This window comes from Leuresthes tenuis, unplaced genomic scaffold, assembly GCF_036924035.1.
Source record: "Leuresthes tenuis unplaced genomic scaffold, fLeuTen1.0.hap1 SCAF_15, whole genome shotgun sequence".
NCBI lineage: Eukaryota > Metazoa > Chordata > Actinopteri > Atheriniformes > Atherinopsidae > Leuresthes > Leuresthes tenuis.
In genome coordinates this window covers 24,085,970-24,102,139 of record NW_027325369.1, presented here as the reverse complement: position 1 = coordinate 24,102,139, position 16,170 = coordinate 24,085,970, and the positions used below count along the sequence as shown (strand labels likewise).

At 39.0% G+C, this 16,170-nt stretch overlaps 1 protein-coding gene across 2 annotated transcripts in view; it reads right to left on the bottom strand.

Annotated features, from left to right (window-relative positions):
- The window catches only part of LOC140269973 (latent-transforming growth factor beta-binding protein 2-like), an 84,017-nt gene that overhangs the window by 66,245 nt on the left and 1,602 nt on the right, over positions 1-16,170 (bottom strand). For both annotated transcript variants that reach the window (XM_072365022.1, XM_072365023.1), the window contains exons 2-3: positions 14,204-14,277; positions 1,374-1,644 (exon numbers count right to left, since the gene is read on the bottom strand). In XM_072365022.1, the coding sequence (XP_072221123.1) occupies positions 1,374-1,644; positions 14,204-14,277 (345 nt within the window). The remainder of the gene's footprint in view (positions 1-1,373; positions 1,645-14,203; positions 14,278-16,170) is intronic.

Genomic DNA, 16,170 nt, shown 5'->3' with positions numbered 1-16,170 from the left:
GCCAAGATATTTAGAAAAGTTTCACTGAGCTACCACAAGCACGTGGATGACTTGGCCAGCATTATTCCGTAACACCAACAAAAGCCCAATATGACACAAGACCTTCATAATTAGCAAGAGGAGCACCATAAATGTCAGATATAATTGAGAATGTTTCTGTGGTTTGGTGGAGAGAAATTACCCAGATGACAAACTGGCTAAATAGTGAGTGATGACCTCAGTGCCCAAACAAATTATGGCACTTAAACAGACTCTGAGCGGATTAGAAAAGCACTGGGCCTGAGTCCAAAAATGGAGCACAATTTGACAAGATAAGTCGGAACCTGTAAGCAATAACAATCCATCAAAAATATTCCCGGAAATAATTACTCCCTTTCAACAGCCTTGATCAGAATATGGTTCTAGCCATGGTAAAGTGATTAATCAAACCAAAAAGTTATTTCCAAAAAGAGCGGAACTCAAACAGCTTTACATCCGAGCCAAGAAACTATTAAGACTGTCTGATTAGTAGCCTTTGGAGAATTTTGCTGAATATACTGCAAGAGGCCTTCGCCTGAGCAATTATTATCAAGATACATTACAGTTATAATCATTCCAGCAAATCAAAGAACAAGCCGAAGCAGTCAAAGCCTAAAGATAAAAAACTAGAATCTTCCTGCTCATTTTCATTGCAATGAGTTAATAATTCTGTTTGGTAGGTCATGGTATATTTTCCTTAAGTTTTTTTCAACCATGGTAGCAAATGTTCCTTGCATTACTTATTGTTTGTTTTATTTTGTGTGTATTAGACATTTTACATATGAACCAAGTCCACTGGTTTGATTTATAGCAATGATAAATATAAGCAGCACCAAACTTGTTATAAATGTACTACTGTTTGTTTGAAAGCCTTTAAATAATTTCAGATATTAGAGCAGAGCAATTATATATCAACCATGGCTGCAGCATAAGAAAGTAACGGTGGTTAAAACAAATATACTGTATTTCTGGGGAAAACCACAAAATAGTGTAAATTACAACACATTCAGCAAACTGAAATAATTCTTGCATGCAGTCTCAAAATCTAAATGAAAATCAAAACTCTGACTAAGGGAAGCATAAGAAGCGAGAATGGCCGCCATCTGTGAGTTTGTTTGCAGAGTCAATAAGAGAATGTGTTTGACAAGCAAACTTGAGCTGTTTACCAGTAACAAACCATGCAGACAATCCTGACCTCTGAGCAAGGAGTCAGCTGAATGGAGGTACACTTTCTAATGTAAAAGCCCTGAAAACATTACTCTTACACTCTTAAACATACTTTTGTTGCAGCCTTATTCTGTACAGCTTTAAGCCTCTTTTTGGCTCTAAAAAGAAGAGTTAAGGGAGCTACTTACGCAGTGTGGACAGGCTGTTTGGTGGTCGCAGGTCGCGGGGTCTGGACCTTGGTGGTGTCAGTTGCGTGTCTCTCTGATGGCCGCCTCTGTGGTTTGTCTCTCTGGAAAGGGTTGGTGCCAGGCTGAATGCGCCTCAGAGTGCCCCGCTCACGGATGTACACCTGCTCTGGGGCCACCTCCTCACAGCGTGGCCCCTGGAAGCCTGAGCGACACACACAAGTCTGTGGTCGGCTGCAGGACCCACGGTTCTGGCAGGGGGGCTGGCAGTCAGCTGTGGAGAGAGCACAAATGGGGTCAAGTTTTCAAAAGGTCATGCTTGAGCGTGTGTCCCCCTTGTATGACAGAGCAGTAGCAGAAATGGCTTTTCCCCATCTAAAGAGCAGAGCTTACTTTGAATTGATTGAATCAAGGGGCCTTTAGTTTCCCCTCTGAAACATATTGGTTCTTCTCATTTAGCAAAGAGTTTGAAGGGCTGTCAGGTTCAATTTCTCCAGGGATTTTAATTGCCCTGTTTAGTCTGAATGTAAATGATATTTTACATTAGGTCTTTATCCAATTTCTGCCTGAGGTAAAGCCAATACAGCAAGCTCATGGACCTTTTTAGTGCTGCTGGCATTTCTAACCTGATATAGAACCCAGTGTGTGTTTTCACTCTAGCACGTTCTGCTTAAGAGGGTCATAAATGTAAGAGGCCATTTAAAAAAAAAAGGGCAAATAGGAAAAACTATGCTCGAGGCCAACTGAGAATATCCAACACTTCATCCCAGATATTGTCTGATTGTCAATCTAAATCAGATGGCACTTAATGCACTAAAAAGATGAATACATACATAATATTCATCAGCAGTCTGCAAATACAGAGTGCTGAGGTTATTTCGCAATCATGGAAAATAATCCGTGTCACTTTGCCAACCCACCCCATAACCTCCCAATTACACTCCGGTTACTTCAAGTACTGAGAGACGTTGTGGTATGCAATTTAAAATAAACAAGCTGATCTTGAACAAAAAAAATACATGTAGTGGACAGCACTTAGAGATTTATGACACTGACCTCAAACAGTACATCACACCACTGGTCTGTGGTGGCTAAAGCAAACAGCGGCACTCCGTCAACAGCTATGGAATGCTATTGACACAGATGCTGTGAACACTGACATATCGCAGGCAGGAACGATGCCACAGCTCTTGCTGGCAGTCAGAAAGGACCCCTCTGGGTGCGAAGTGCGCTCTACCTGCTGCACATATCCTGTTATTGTAATTCTAACCAGATTCTGGCCACTTTGTTTCCTGTACTCTTTGGTAAAATCACACAGAACACGGAGTGTGTTGTTTCTGATTACATAAGATCAAAACCGACAGAAGGAAGCATGACTGTGTCAGAACTGCATCGTTTGACGTTTATTTCCAAAGCTATGTAGCCACGCAGAGAGCCACATATGTTTCCTGAGTTCTGAGTTGTGGTTTTCTCAAATAATATCCATGTTTAATTGAAAACCACTGCATTATCCATCATCAGGCTGTGGTTTAATGAGAAAAACTGACAAATCGAGGATTAAATATCAGACAATAACAACTCTCTTCTGCTTTACTGTGAAGAAATTTTATTTGAACCATCTAATTCATTGAAGAATTGCGTTTTAACTAGTCTGGGGAAAATGTACACACTTTTTTTGACGAAGCATGCACATTTACAGAAATGTGGTTGCGGATTTGTATAACTTGGTACATGATCTGAATTTTCCATTATGGGATAAAATGGGGATTGCCTGAGTTCTGTTTGGCAAGGAGCAACCTACATCATCTAACTAAAGTATGGGCTGGCTGGATGCTGGCGTCTTGTCCTGTAGTCTGCTCAAGCTCAAGTTAGAAATGTGTGTTGGATCCAATAGGCCACAGATTCCAGTGGCATTATGTTGGAGGGTGACAGTGCTGTAATGTGTGAAACTGCATTCCTCATATAAAAATGTCCGACGTGAAAAACAGCACAGGACTGACCAATGATCGCAACAACCCATTTTCAACTATGAGGCACAGAATTTACAGCAGACTAATACACCGCCTGTGCTGACAACAGAGTGGCGAGGTCAGTGACTCTGGGCCTGACATATGTCCAACATGAGGCCTGCATGGCCACAGCATACAGTGTCACTGCCTATCTGTGTTGTCTCTGGGCCCTGCCTTTGGGCTGTTGAACACATTGTCACAGTAATTGCTGTCGTGCAGATTTGTCTTTCACATCATTAAAACTAATTGCCTCACATTCCATCCATTTCACAAATATGTGCAGCAATTATTACTTTGCGAGAGTAATAATAAAATGAGAATCCATTGGAAATAAAAGAGGAGAAATGGCAAACATTCCAGGCATTGCCACTTCAGCCTTAATTATGAACGAGACAGACTGGCCAAATTTTTGGAGATTGTGTCCACAACCAGTCATCTGAAAAGAGGAGACTATTAGAGTGAAGCTTTGACACCTTCACACGCAAAGTTAATCCATATGATTCTCTAATAAACACACAATTAAAATTGAAACACCTTATCTTTGGGCTTCGCTAAAATATGTACAACTTTCAGTCCTCTAAAAGTTAGCATGTATATGTGGTGTTTTTTTATGTAAGACATGTCATGAATGAAACCAGTGACAGTCTTAAAACCACAGATTCAGACAGAAAGGGTTTTATATGCAATAACTCTGTGGAACCTATCCTGTCATCTTACAGGGTGGGGCTAACTGGATCTGGGACGAAGTTTATCTGACACTAGCATTTAGAAACACATTATTAGTTGTTTGCTACCGTAGTCAAGATTATCAGTGTGCACTTTTATATTAGCTCATCATGAGAGTCTCTACTGATGTTTTGCTGCTCTCTTTTTTATTCTCTATTACAAATGTGTTTAAAGGCACTTCCTCACTGGCTTCACTTTGGAAAATGACTAAGTTTATATTTCAAATACAGTCTATTAGCTAAGGGCAATGCAGCAGAGGAGTAATGTGGGGCAGATTTTTTTATATTCATAGGGTCCACAAGTAGTAAAGGTGTACAGTTACATCCAATGTTGAATACCAAAAGGTCAATAAGTAGCATACACACAAAGCTTCAGGAAAAGGTTGCCTTATCTCAGGGTAACAAATTTGTTGTGGAAATGCCCACAATTATGAGGACGAATGTTTCTTGACATGGTTTGAATGAACTGGTAAAACTAAAATCATCACTCTATGTGTGTACTATTTATTTACCTTTATGTATCTAAAGTCCTGTTTTGGAAATTATAAATCCTCAAAGTTTATACCATGAAAAATCCCTCATGCCTTTAAAATTGCTCTAGATGACTTTTTGTCCACATTCAGTGAATGGTGAATCTCGCCCCACAAATATCTCAATCTGCCAGCAATTGACACCAGCCTTTCTGGTCTCACTTAAGCAATGACCAGCTCTAATACTGGTGTTATTCAGCCATACATTTATATACCCAATGTGTCATGACTACATGTTCAATAAAGCGCTGTTTGAAGAAGGAAACGTCAGCCATACATCCTTCAAACCAGAGGGAAGGAATTACACAAGGTCATATTCATGTGGAAGTATTGCCATACCAATGTATTCAATTCCTATACATTCAACAGTTCAGGTGCTGCTAGCCCTCGGAGCCAGGCTATATCAGTATATGCTCGGCGATAACCTAATTTTAATGATTTTGTGTAAGCCATTGTATGGCAAGGGGCATGAACAGCAATTCATTTTTGAGAGTTCAATCATCACCTCGAGATGGAATTTAGGCTCCAGAAGGATACGCATCATTAAAGTTTATGATAGACCTTAGTGCTTGAGTAGCATCACTTAGGAGAGCCCCAACAGCTATGGTTACCGTAAATTTCCAATGTTCACATAGGGGTTAGATAAATAATCTCATTTTAGGTTGCATTTGAGACAATGATGCAATAATTCTCAGCCAACATTAAAACAGTCCCAGGGACATTTTTTGGGTATTGTTCGTAATTTCTCCAGTGAGTTGCAGTTGCCTGTTATGAGTTTAACTTTAACTTGTCCATTTAACTAAGATTGCCATTTTTGTTGCTCTTCCACTGGACTTTAATTTCATACCGCTTGTTTCCACTACATTACAATCCACCAGAGATTTGCCTTCCCTCTCGCTGACTCTAAGTAATACAGACCATCAAATCTTTACAGCCCTTTCAATGAGCAAGGGGCCATCTGAAACCATTATCTGACATGATTTAAACATGTAGAGAAATCTCCCCCTTTTCCATGGGTCAGCGATGCTGCCAAAGATAATCTGACCTTTCTGAAAATAATATTGATAATGAAAGCATAATCACAATAATCTTGGGAAGGACTCTCCAAAGGCTGAGAGCGCAATTATCAGATTTAGAGGCTTGTAGTTGCTCTGGAGATTAGAATTTAGTAAATGGTAACAGAGGGCTTGACTAAAGGCTCTTTCAAACCCTGACACTAAGAGATAGGAACTTGGATTAAAAAAACAGATTAAATATCATTGCAAATAAAGCAGCTTGCTTATGACTGCCTACTGAAGTGTGACTTCATGTGTTAAATCTGCAGGTAGAAAATGTTTTTGTGTGTCCATGCCAGTGGATGTAAAAAGGCTAAATCTAAAGCATATCTTGGGTTCTGAAAATAGTTGACACTTTACACAAAGTTGTACGGAATATTGGCAGACCTGTGATGGAGGACATCATGCAGCAGACCTCATGTGATGACAACAGGAGGCTCTCTTTAGGAGTCATAGAACCTGACAGATCTCATGAGGCAGGCTGAAGAGACAAGCTTGAAAATTCACATCTCATCTGTACTCACAAGCCACTGAAGAAGTACGAATTGGTCTATTGAGCAGTTAATACAATTGCCTCTCAATTCGTTTCATTTCAAGTGAGTGTTGATATCTTTCCAACATGTAATTCCCACTTGCTAGTGCAAGTGCAATCATTTCGGGTCTACCATACACAAACTTTGCTGTCAGCAACTAAACTGCTGTTTCTTAAAACTCTGCAAGCTTTCATTAAAAGCTCAGAAACAAACTTCTCTATTCTGTTAATCAAAACCAGAGGGAAAGCGCCTAACACCATTTGACTAATCCTTTATTTGCTCTTTGTGGTACATTTCACAGGGGTTATGTTTCATCAATTGAAAGTTTCTCTGTCATAGATGCACATTTTTCATAACAGTGTGGGTTTTTTGGTCCAACACAGTAGTCAGAGCTTTTATTCTCCAAACTCAAGTCCACGTGGGAATTTTGATAACCTACATCTGACTCATGATACAGTATACATTACTTTTAGCCATTCCTATTGTGCCTCCACCAAACCCCTCACACTCCAGCTTTCAGCCTCTAATGGGCCACATGCTGGGGCACTCTGTGGAGGAGGGATCTGGATCTGGAGGAGGGAACAAGGTGTTCACCAAAAACCTGCAAACCCCATCCTCCTAAGGGATCACAAACCAACAGCTTCCATATGGTCTTTAAGCAGGAGGGCGCAATGATATATGGTTGGCTACAAACTACCCTAACAATGCATTGGCCTCAGTGAGGCTCCATGTGACTGAGACAGAAAGGTGCTTGTTGTGTCAATGTTGCTCTCTAATTGTCAGTCAAGCTTAGGAATTCATCAGAGAGATCCGCTTCCGTGCATGGTTTTGCATTATAATGTCAATAACAATGAAATAACATGTTTCGAGTGTTAATAAAAAGTACCTTCAGGCTTTGCTTGAATAATTGTACTTCACTGCTGCTTATCAACAAAAATGTCCAAATAAACAAAATAAGAAATTCTAAAACAAGGAGACCAGATGATGACTAGTTCCCCATTCTCACCACACTTTTTTGTCAATGGTAGCAATTAGAAAAACATGTGGAGTCAGACTGCAAAACAGGGCTCACTTGCAACCTACAAACAAACGCACCAGCTGGAGTGGAGAAAGCAGCACTCCTGGTTTGGACAGACAAACTGAGGGCGAGCTGTCCAGCGCTGGTGTTAATGATGGGGTTTCTGAAGATGGAGTGTGTATTGATTACAGGATCTGTCTAATGGGCTATAACTCTCTACAGGGCTGCTAAAGGAGAGTCATGCCCCCAAACTGTAAACTGTGCAACCCCCACAAATCCACACACGACATTTAAAAGCCAAGAAGGACTCAGTGGCTGTCTGTGTGCAGTAATTTCAAGCCCAGCTCAATGACGTCACCAGAGACAACAGCATCTTTAAAACCTCCTCTTGTTCTTGTAAAATGGAGAATGCTGCTATGCTGGCTCGGTTCTCACTGGGTTTTAGGTCTTATTGCATTGATGTATTTCCTTTTTGTTCTTTCTAATTTGAATGTCTCAAATTGCAGAGGCATGTTTTTTATTAGTGAGACTTTCTCCTTAAAAGATGGCTTATTTTCCACATATATGAAGCAACTTTGTTAAAGAGGCTACTTGGCAGGAAAGTTGTGTTCACTCTGAAGGTCATGGTGCAAACTGTAACAATACTTTTCCCAAAAGTAAAGATGAATTGACAAACCTGTAACACTAAAGTTCAAGCATTTGTTACACCCAATAAATATCTTCTCTGCCACTGAAGACATGCATGCATTTGACTTGTTTGGTTACAGTAAAAGAGGATATCCCAGCTCTATAAATGTGCGAGCAAATTTCAAGAGCTCTGCGATGGGTTTTTGTTGCAGTACAGAAGTCAAAGGATTTTCTCAAAATATTTACATTTTTCCAGTGTCTGTCTGGGAGGGTAAAAAAAAGAAAAGGAAACTGAAACAGCTTAGAACCATCTATAGGATGATGAATTAAAATTTTTGGGTGCTGCTTTTGAGGTCAGAAAGCGTTCACATCTGTATGTCCTTGATACTACACCAGCTGCCTCCCACATGTAACAGCTAAAGGCGGGCATTAACCCTTTCACACTCCCAAGGAAAAATACATGCTAAATAAGAATGAGAAATTTGCAATTTTGAATGGTATGAACCCTTATTCTACAACATCTAACAGCAAAAGGCTTTACGTTCAATGTCCACACCATTCATTCTTTGTTTTATGTACAAACAAACTAGCTTCTGACCTTTTCTGTAAGGGCACATATATTTTAACTCCTTACCAAATTTTGTTAAGGCGCTAATGATTAATAATGATTAATAATGATTGAGATTAAGAAAAGACGAAGAACCAAATAAGCAGTGACAGTTTAGTAATTGTGGTCTTAAGGTCCCTTTAAATAAATCATTCTGAGTGGTTACTGAGTACTTCATCATTACTTCATCAGTACATTAGTATACCTTTCTTCACAATAAGTGGTCTTTCATTCTCGCTGACAAATGTCTACTTAGTTAAAACTGGAATTTATCCGCACATCATGAATGATGCTTTCATTGGTTACCATTTCAGCCTTATAGAGGTTTTACTAGTAATCCATTATAACATTTATAATGAGATCAAACTGAAGTAGATAACTCAGGGCAAGTCAGTGTGTGTGGCTGCAAGTTACAGCACTTTTAAGATTGTTTTAAGAGTATAAATGTATTTGTCATTTCAGTGTCTCAGGAAATTAAATCGTTTTTGGACTATCTGAAGTACGGTTTAAAACCACATGATACCAATCCTAGTTGTGGAGATATTTGTATACTTCAGGGTTACGGTCACTTTTGTTTTTGTATGTTATTCATTCTTTGTTATGTCCTGTTCAATGCTTTTTTTGTTTTGTTTTATCTTGAAGATCAAGTTTGTAATTAGGTGACTGATTTATGTATAATTTGGGATGCATCACCATTTTATGACAAAGAAATAAAACAATAAAACAAAACTCAAAATGAAAGTAGGAGCTATGAATTTTAGATTTGAAGGTATTACTTGGTTCATACCTACAGTGACATAAATCAGTAATGATACATTTATTAAATCAGTAATGATACATTAAATTAAATACATTTATTCACTAAATTATACTAATTAAATTGATTGAGTATCTTATTTACTCAGAGTTAACTGGTGAGCTCCTCATGCACTCCTTAGTTGTTCCCTGTTAACTACTAGTTTGGTCTTTCCAGTTCTACTTGTGCTTTGAATATATTCAATCATTTCAGTTACGCTGTGTTACCAGTGTGGCATTTCTAAAAAACTCTTTCAATGAGCTCCCATGAAGTTAAACTGAAGTTAAATGTAATTAAAAGGCAACATTTTAATGTTAAACAGCTACATCAAGCCCTTAGCATGACATGCAGTGTGTCCGTGCTGTAAAGCTCTAATCCAGACCCAGCGACACATGATTACATTTAAGAAACACACTGCATAGAGTGTCTCTTTGGAAAAACAGGAAAATGTACCTTGTGATGACAAAGGTTACCAAGAGATGGAGTGACCTTTCTGCATGAGGAGTGACATGATTGTTGAGGTGGAGGAATGAGCAGCACAACAGGCCGAAGACAGCTGGAGGGCAATCCAAAAGAAACTCACCACCTTTCACTCTGTCAATCACCAGCTGCTTAAAGACTGAAAACAACTTTATTCTTTCTCATGGATGATGCACGTTTCATCTGCGCTCTTTGATAGACGTTTAAATCAAGGGCCATTTGCAAGCTTTCTTGGCGGTATCAAACTTGAAGCATGTTGCCATATGTAGCGCACACTTTCAACAAGACATTGTGATATATAATGTGGCAAAATTTATTCCACTGCAGAAACCACAAAATAGCACTTAAGCTCTGGTAAAATGGAAGCCAGTTCCTGTCTGTGCTGCAGGAACCCTTTCCTCTGTGTTTCTATATTGTCCAAAAAGTTCACTCTGTGTGTGGTAGACCATGCCATTAATCCAATTACTACAACAGCTATGCCAATTGGAGCACAACACAACAAGGGAACCTACCACCATGACCTACATTAATAACTAAGATGTCTTGTAGCCATGCTAAAGTCATGCTTATTGGCATGCAGACGTAAATATTTCAAGAACGCTTCAGTAAAGTGCATGAAACTAGTAATCACTAAGCTGTTGGATGTAATCTGACTTAGATTTATGTCCCCTTCAGGGTAAATGCTATAAATCTGGTGGCTCTTTTGTTTTTCCGACATAAAATTCAAATTTGCCAAGTCCAAAAAAATACCTGCGAACTTCTGACACCCCGACACCTTCAGTTGCACTTTGTGTTTATCTCTTAATAACAAATGCTAGTGTGCTGTCATGGAAAGAGATACAGCACCTGGTAAATATTATCTGCTAAATAGGTCATATTTAACTTTACACACATTATGTACAAAAAAATCATATCAAACACATGATATAACGATATGTGACCTGGAACTTTAGCCTCAGGTTTTAATGGCAGGCTTTGTTTCCAGGCAATCATACCAACTCATGTGATCACTAAACTAAATCTGTGGGTAGAACCTTGATTCAGATCATGAATAGTGATTCTATCATATGATCTCTTGGCCAGATCACCCACAGCTAATGCTATTTTGACTGAAAGCCCCATTAAGGAGTTCTAAAATATGAATGAAACCTCTGTAGGACGGTACAAATGAGAGGAGCTGTGATTCAAATCTCCTCTTCAATAACAGAGGCTTCAAAAGTTCTTGATGTCATTGTTTTCCTTTCCAAGAACTGTTGTCAACCAAAAATGTAAAACAGCAATCACACACCGATGTACAAGACATCTAATTGAGGGTTATTGTATTTACCCTAAAACAGGCCAGCAATTATAACTTCCACTCTAATGCCACTGCAAGGTAACTTACTATATTTTGTAAACAGTGGCCTTTCCGACTACAATATGCCCAGTGGGGCAGATTTTTTGGTACAAACCAACATGCTGCTTTCTCTTTTTGGCAATTACTGTTTAGGTAGCTGTACAACATTCCAAGGGTTTACCATTACAAGTGTATTCAATGAATGACCAGAGTTTTGCTTAACTGCAAGTTAAAACCATTTCAAATTCATAGAAACCATTACAAAATGTTATCTAGAGTATTAACAACAAGCCAACATCTGTAGTGTTCAACACAAGTAGTTAATCAAAAACAACAACAACAACAACAACAGTGCAGCTGACTGATAATCTTGTCAAATAATCTAAAGCAGGACTACTGCTGGACTGTTACTGGGGCTGCAAAATGGACTCCCTCTGCTTTTCATCTAAGCAATAAAACTTTTGATGAACAGATGTGAATCTCGACAAAGTGGGGATTAAGTGTAAGTACTGACTCAGAAACAAAATCCTCCATTCATCTTGACAAGAACTTTCAAACTAAAACAGCCAGGAGGACAATCTCATTTTACCAGATGACCACAACACACACTTATGCCACCATTAATAAAATCAAATAAATCTATGAACTTTTATCTCTAATTAAGGCAGCAACTTGACCAACACACAGACAAATATAACAAAGCAGTGGAAATGCAATGCTTTTCTTATTGGATTAAGGCTTTCTATCAGACAGCCCTGGTTATTTTCGACATATTAGTTGCTTTAATAACAAGTTTGCTAACTATTCATCCTGAAGTTGAGACATTCAGCTCTAAAACTGCCAGGATCTGGGCAGGGGTAAGTTCTTAGTGAGACTGATGACAATCACTAAGTCGACCCACGCATACCAGACGAAGATCTTTTTATAAACATATTTCTGAAACATGTAGGCGCACTCCCTGGATAGAGGGCGATCTGGTTTCTGACATGTATTTGCTTTGGGTTCAACCCAATTGAACAAGGAGGTATTGTTAAGAAGCCATGATTCTAGACAACCAATCCAAGCCTGCAGCTGACACTTTTAATATTAGACATTACATCAATCCCTTAAGCAAGATGTTCCTAAATACAGCTCAGCCACGCTATGTTTTCATTTTTGCTTCCAGCTGACAGGTTTGTTCCTTTTCTTTCCCCCACAGCGAACAGGTTTTCTCATGCTGCCATCTCCTAATAAAGCACCCTGGGACTCAGGCGAGGACAGAATAAAGATAGCCTGAGCCATTTTCTCTCCACGGAGGTCTTCTACGAGGGGGCGTCCAGTCCCAGTTCGAGTCTGGGGCCTTTGTGTTGGCACCTTGCCGAATGTAGGGCTTCACTCAGCTGATGATAACATAGCCTCAAGTCAGACCTGGGTGAGGGCCAACCTGTAAGGGGGTCCAGATGGCTGGACAGACCCCTGGTCTGTTCAGATGCACTGTCTTGTTTAACACAGTTGCTTTAAACTGAACCTGTTACTTTTTCAGCAGACTAAAAGTATTTACTCTTTTAATAGGGTAACTACATCTCCATGTTTACTGTAATTTATTCCTTTCTATGTGCGTCTGTCTGGGGATTGAGGAAAAAGATGGAAGGAGGTTTTGCACGGGGGCAGGAGGGATGGAGATTTAATAAGAAGACTGCTGGGGCCAATCAGCTTGTTGTGTAATTAACTGGCTGAAATGTGTGTGAAATGTGTTTGCGTGTGTGCAGGGGGGAATAACTAGCAGAGGGAACAGAGAAAACAGTAAACAAGTAAAAAATAAAGATACCACATGCACTGTAGGTTTTACTTCCCTTGTAAAATTTAAAGATAACTTTTACTTAAAAAAAAAAAAGTTCTCATTCCAACCTGTTATTTCTGCCTACAGGAAACAATGGTGGTCATAAACATTAAATTGAAACATCACATTCAAGAAATAACTCTGGTGTACCCATTTTTATTTCAAGACTAGCATGAAGAACGGGTCTAAACCGATTAAATCTTTGCTTTGACTGTCCACAAGTTAAAGACAGAAATATCAACATGTTCAGGATGATAAGGATCTAATTTTGCACCTGTCTTTGTACTTAATAATTAACAGCTATTTTCATTTATTACACTTTTAAAAACCTGGGAGTCAGTGTATCCGGGGCTGTTGTGGTCAAATAAAAGCAGAAGCAGTTCCACCTATAATTATGGGCTGCTGTCAAAAAAAGAGCCAAGTGCTAACTGCTGGTAATTTCCAAGCAGGAACTTTCGTGAAAAGAAAAGGCAAACATCACATGATGAATGTGACCATGGGGGCAATAACACCCCAGAAAAACTTTCATAGGGCAATTCTTCTTGACAGGATAGTCATTAGGATCCATTTACTGTGTTATTTTTGCATAAGATTGTAAGGCTGTCAAAGTTTACTGGTGGGGAACATACTAATATACATAACGCATGTCAGCTCGCTTGTGATCTCATGTACATGTATGACCGTGGCTGCCAAACAATGAAATTTAGCAGATGACTGAAACAGAAAACATGAAAATTACATTTATGAAAAATGGCAAGAGACAACTTTCCCCTCCAGTGTTTCCAAGTGGTAATATTGCCAATTCCCCTGCTGCAAAGATTGGATCGCTTTCCATTTGCAAAGCTACTACAAACAACACAGAACATGAAAACATCAAACTTTGTAAATAAGAGAGAAGAAAGAAGGGATACAGGCGAACAATCATATTTTCTTTGAAGTAGAAACATTTTTTGTAAGCTCAAGAATTGCAACATGTAAACAAGTACAGCTTGGGTTGGCATCAGGTTGGACGGGGGCGATTAGAAAAAAACTGAAGTTCGTAATTTATTTAGTTTATAAAGGAGATAAGTGTCATGGCAGACACCATTTTTCTAAGCTGTAAACCAAGCCTCCTCTTTCCTTGGAGACAGAATTGCATCATTAAAAGCGAGAGAACCAATTTAAAGACTTATGGTGCCATTATTCTAGGGCCAAAATGTTGTGCAATTGATATTTACTTCATAATGAAAAGCTAACATAAGAAAGGTTTCTGTTGCCACTTTAAAGTTTACATATTAAACCACAATAATAATACTCACGTTTTATGCAGCGGTTGGTTCCTGGTGCCAACGCCCAACCAGAGCAGCACTGGTGGCCTCCACAGACATTTGGCCTAAACAGGGAACCGCATATACAAAAACAAGTGTGCAATAAGGCATTAATGGTATTTATCAGACACATATTAACATAAACAGCTTCTTAAGACTCATAGAGTGATATAATAAATAAGTGTACAAACATCTTCAAACTATTGAATAACAAACAGACCTGATTGCAAAAGTTGTTGTAATGTCTAATCATTTTGACATTGATTGTCTTGCCTGTTGATATAAACATGGCTGAGTTTTTGCAATCAATAACTGCATTTTTTTTTTTTTAAACAAAAATTTCAGGTCAAGTCCTGAAACTCAATCTGAATGGAGACTCACAAGTCTCTTATTCTGTTATATGACAGTTCAAAATGAACACATACCGAGTTATTTGAGCCTAAAAGGGATTATCAGAGACACGCGGGACATGAAAAACACCCTGCATCTTCTATAAATCACTGAGCAAATGAAGGATGACAAGTTTTAAACAGTTCTAACTGGATTCTTTGCGCTCTTTAATCTGCACTTGTAGCGCTGGCCAATTTTTGCGGTGAGGCAGATGAAAAGGCACCAGACCACAAGAACAACTTCAGGGAAACAGTCAACACGCTGGCATGGATCTTTTCCCCATCAACTTTTCACAAGATATTACAGTAAGTGGAAGTCTGACTCATGGTGATTTTAGAAGATAACAGGGATTGACTCATTGACCTCAGTTGGATTGCTCTCATTAGATGGTGCAAGTGTTACTGAGGCGTCACAGGGATAACATGAACATGTTTGGACCCTCTGGCAAGCTTAGCTTTGTCATAAATCAAGCACATCAAGCCAGGCCCGTGCCAAAAGCATCAGTCATCACATTCAAATTCCATCTAGGGATTTATGTATGTAATGGTGACTTTTATACAACATAACTACCACGTTCAAGGTTAATGTACATGCATACTTATAACACCTTGTTCCAATTTTGTGATAGTTTGATGTGGTGGAGAATTATTTCACCACTGAGCTGTCTGGATCAATAAAGGATCCAACAGGTGCACTGAAAACAAAAAGGGAGTCATATTGAGCCAACTTGAATGTAGCGGAGGGTTAAGAGTTGCCTGCATTGCCAATGCTAACAGATACAGTAAATGAGTGAGCTTAGTGGGAATTCCAAGAGGAAATGTGTCATGCAAACACTTTCTCTAACAAGCTGCAGATGATTTCTCTGAAACGCATTAATCAAACCCTTAAAATCACCATGCAGACTACTATAAGGTAGTGCTCCCGTAGATTTATGGAACACTTTTTATGCTCCCCTACAATTCAAAAAACCTTTTACATTCAGTGCTGGAAAAATATTTTTTGGCAATGTTAAGCCAAGTATTCACCTCATGCTGCAATAAGACATGCTGGCTGTGATACTGAAGGCAGCTATTTTCTTTGCACAATACTTTTACATAGACCTCAGGTCAAACATGCACCACTGCAACTGCAACAGCAATGCTGTTTTTAATATTTTATGAATCACTGTTTTTTAATGGCTAAACTGTAGAATCAGTAAGAGGTATAAAAAAATAGAAGTACTGGATAATACTGTATCTGTCCTTCGCATTTCTTGGGAGTTAGATGTTAATTTGTAGGAACTTGTGCCACAGTAATATCATTAGAATGAATCAATAGCAAACCAGGGGGGGCATGAATTTGTACTCATCCGCACTAGGCAAGCAACTATGTCTGGTATTTGTCTTTGCAAACCAGTGAAACAAAAACTCTCTCATAATTGGCCACGTAATCAATTTTCTAAAAGGCAAGGGGCCTTGTTATGACACACATATTTATATTTCACTGTCTGCAGCTGAAGGTGAGCCATTAAAATCCCTGTCTGATTGTCATGTAAACATCCAACCCTCCAGTGTGTATGAAGCTTTGTC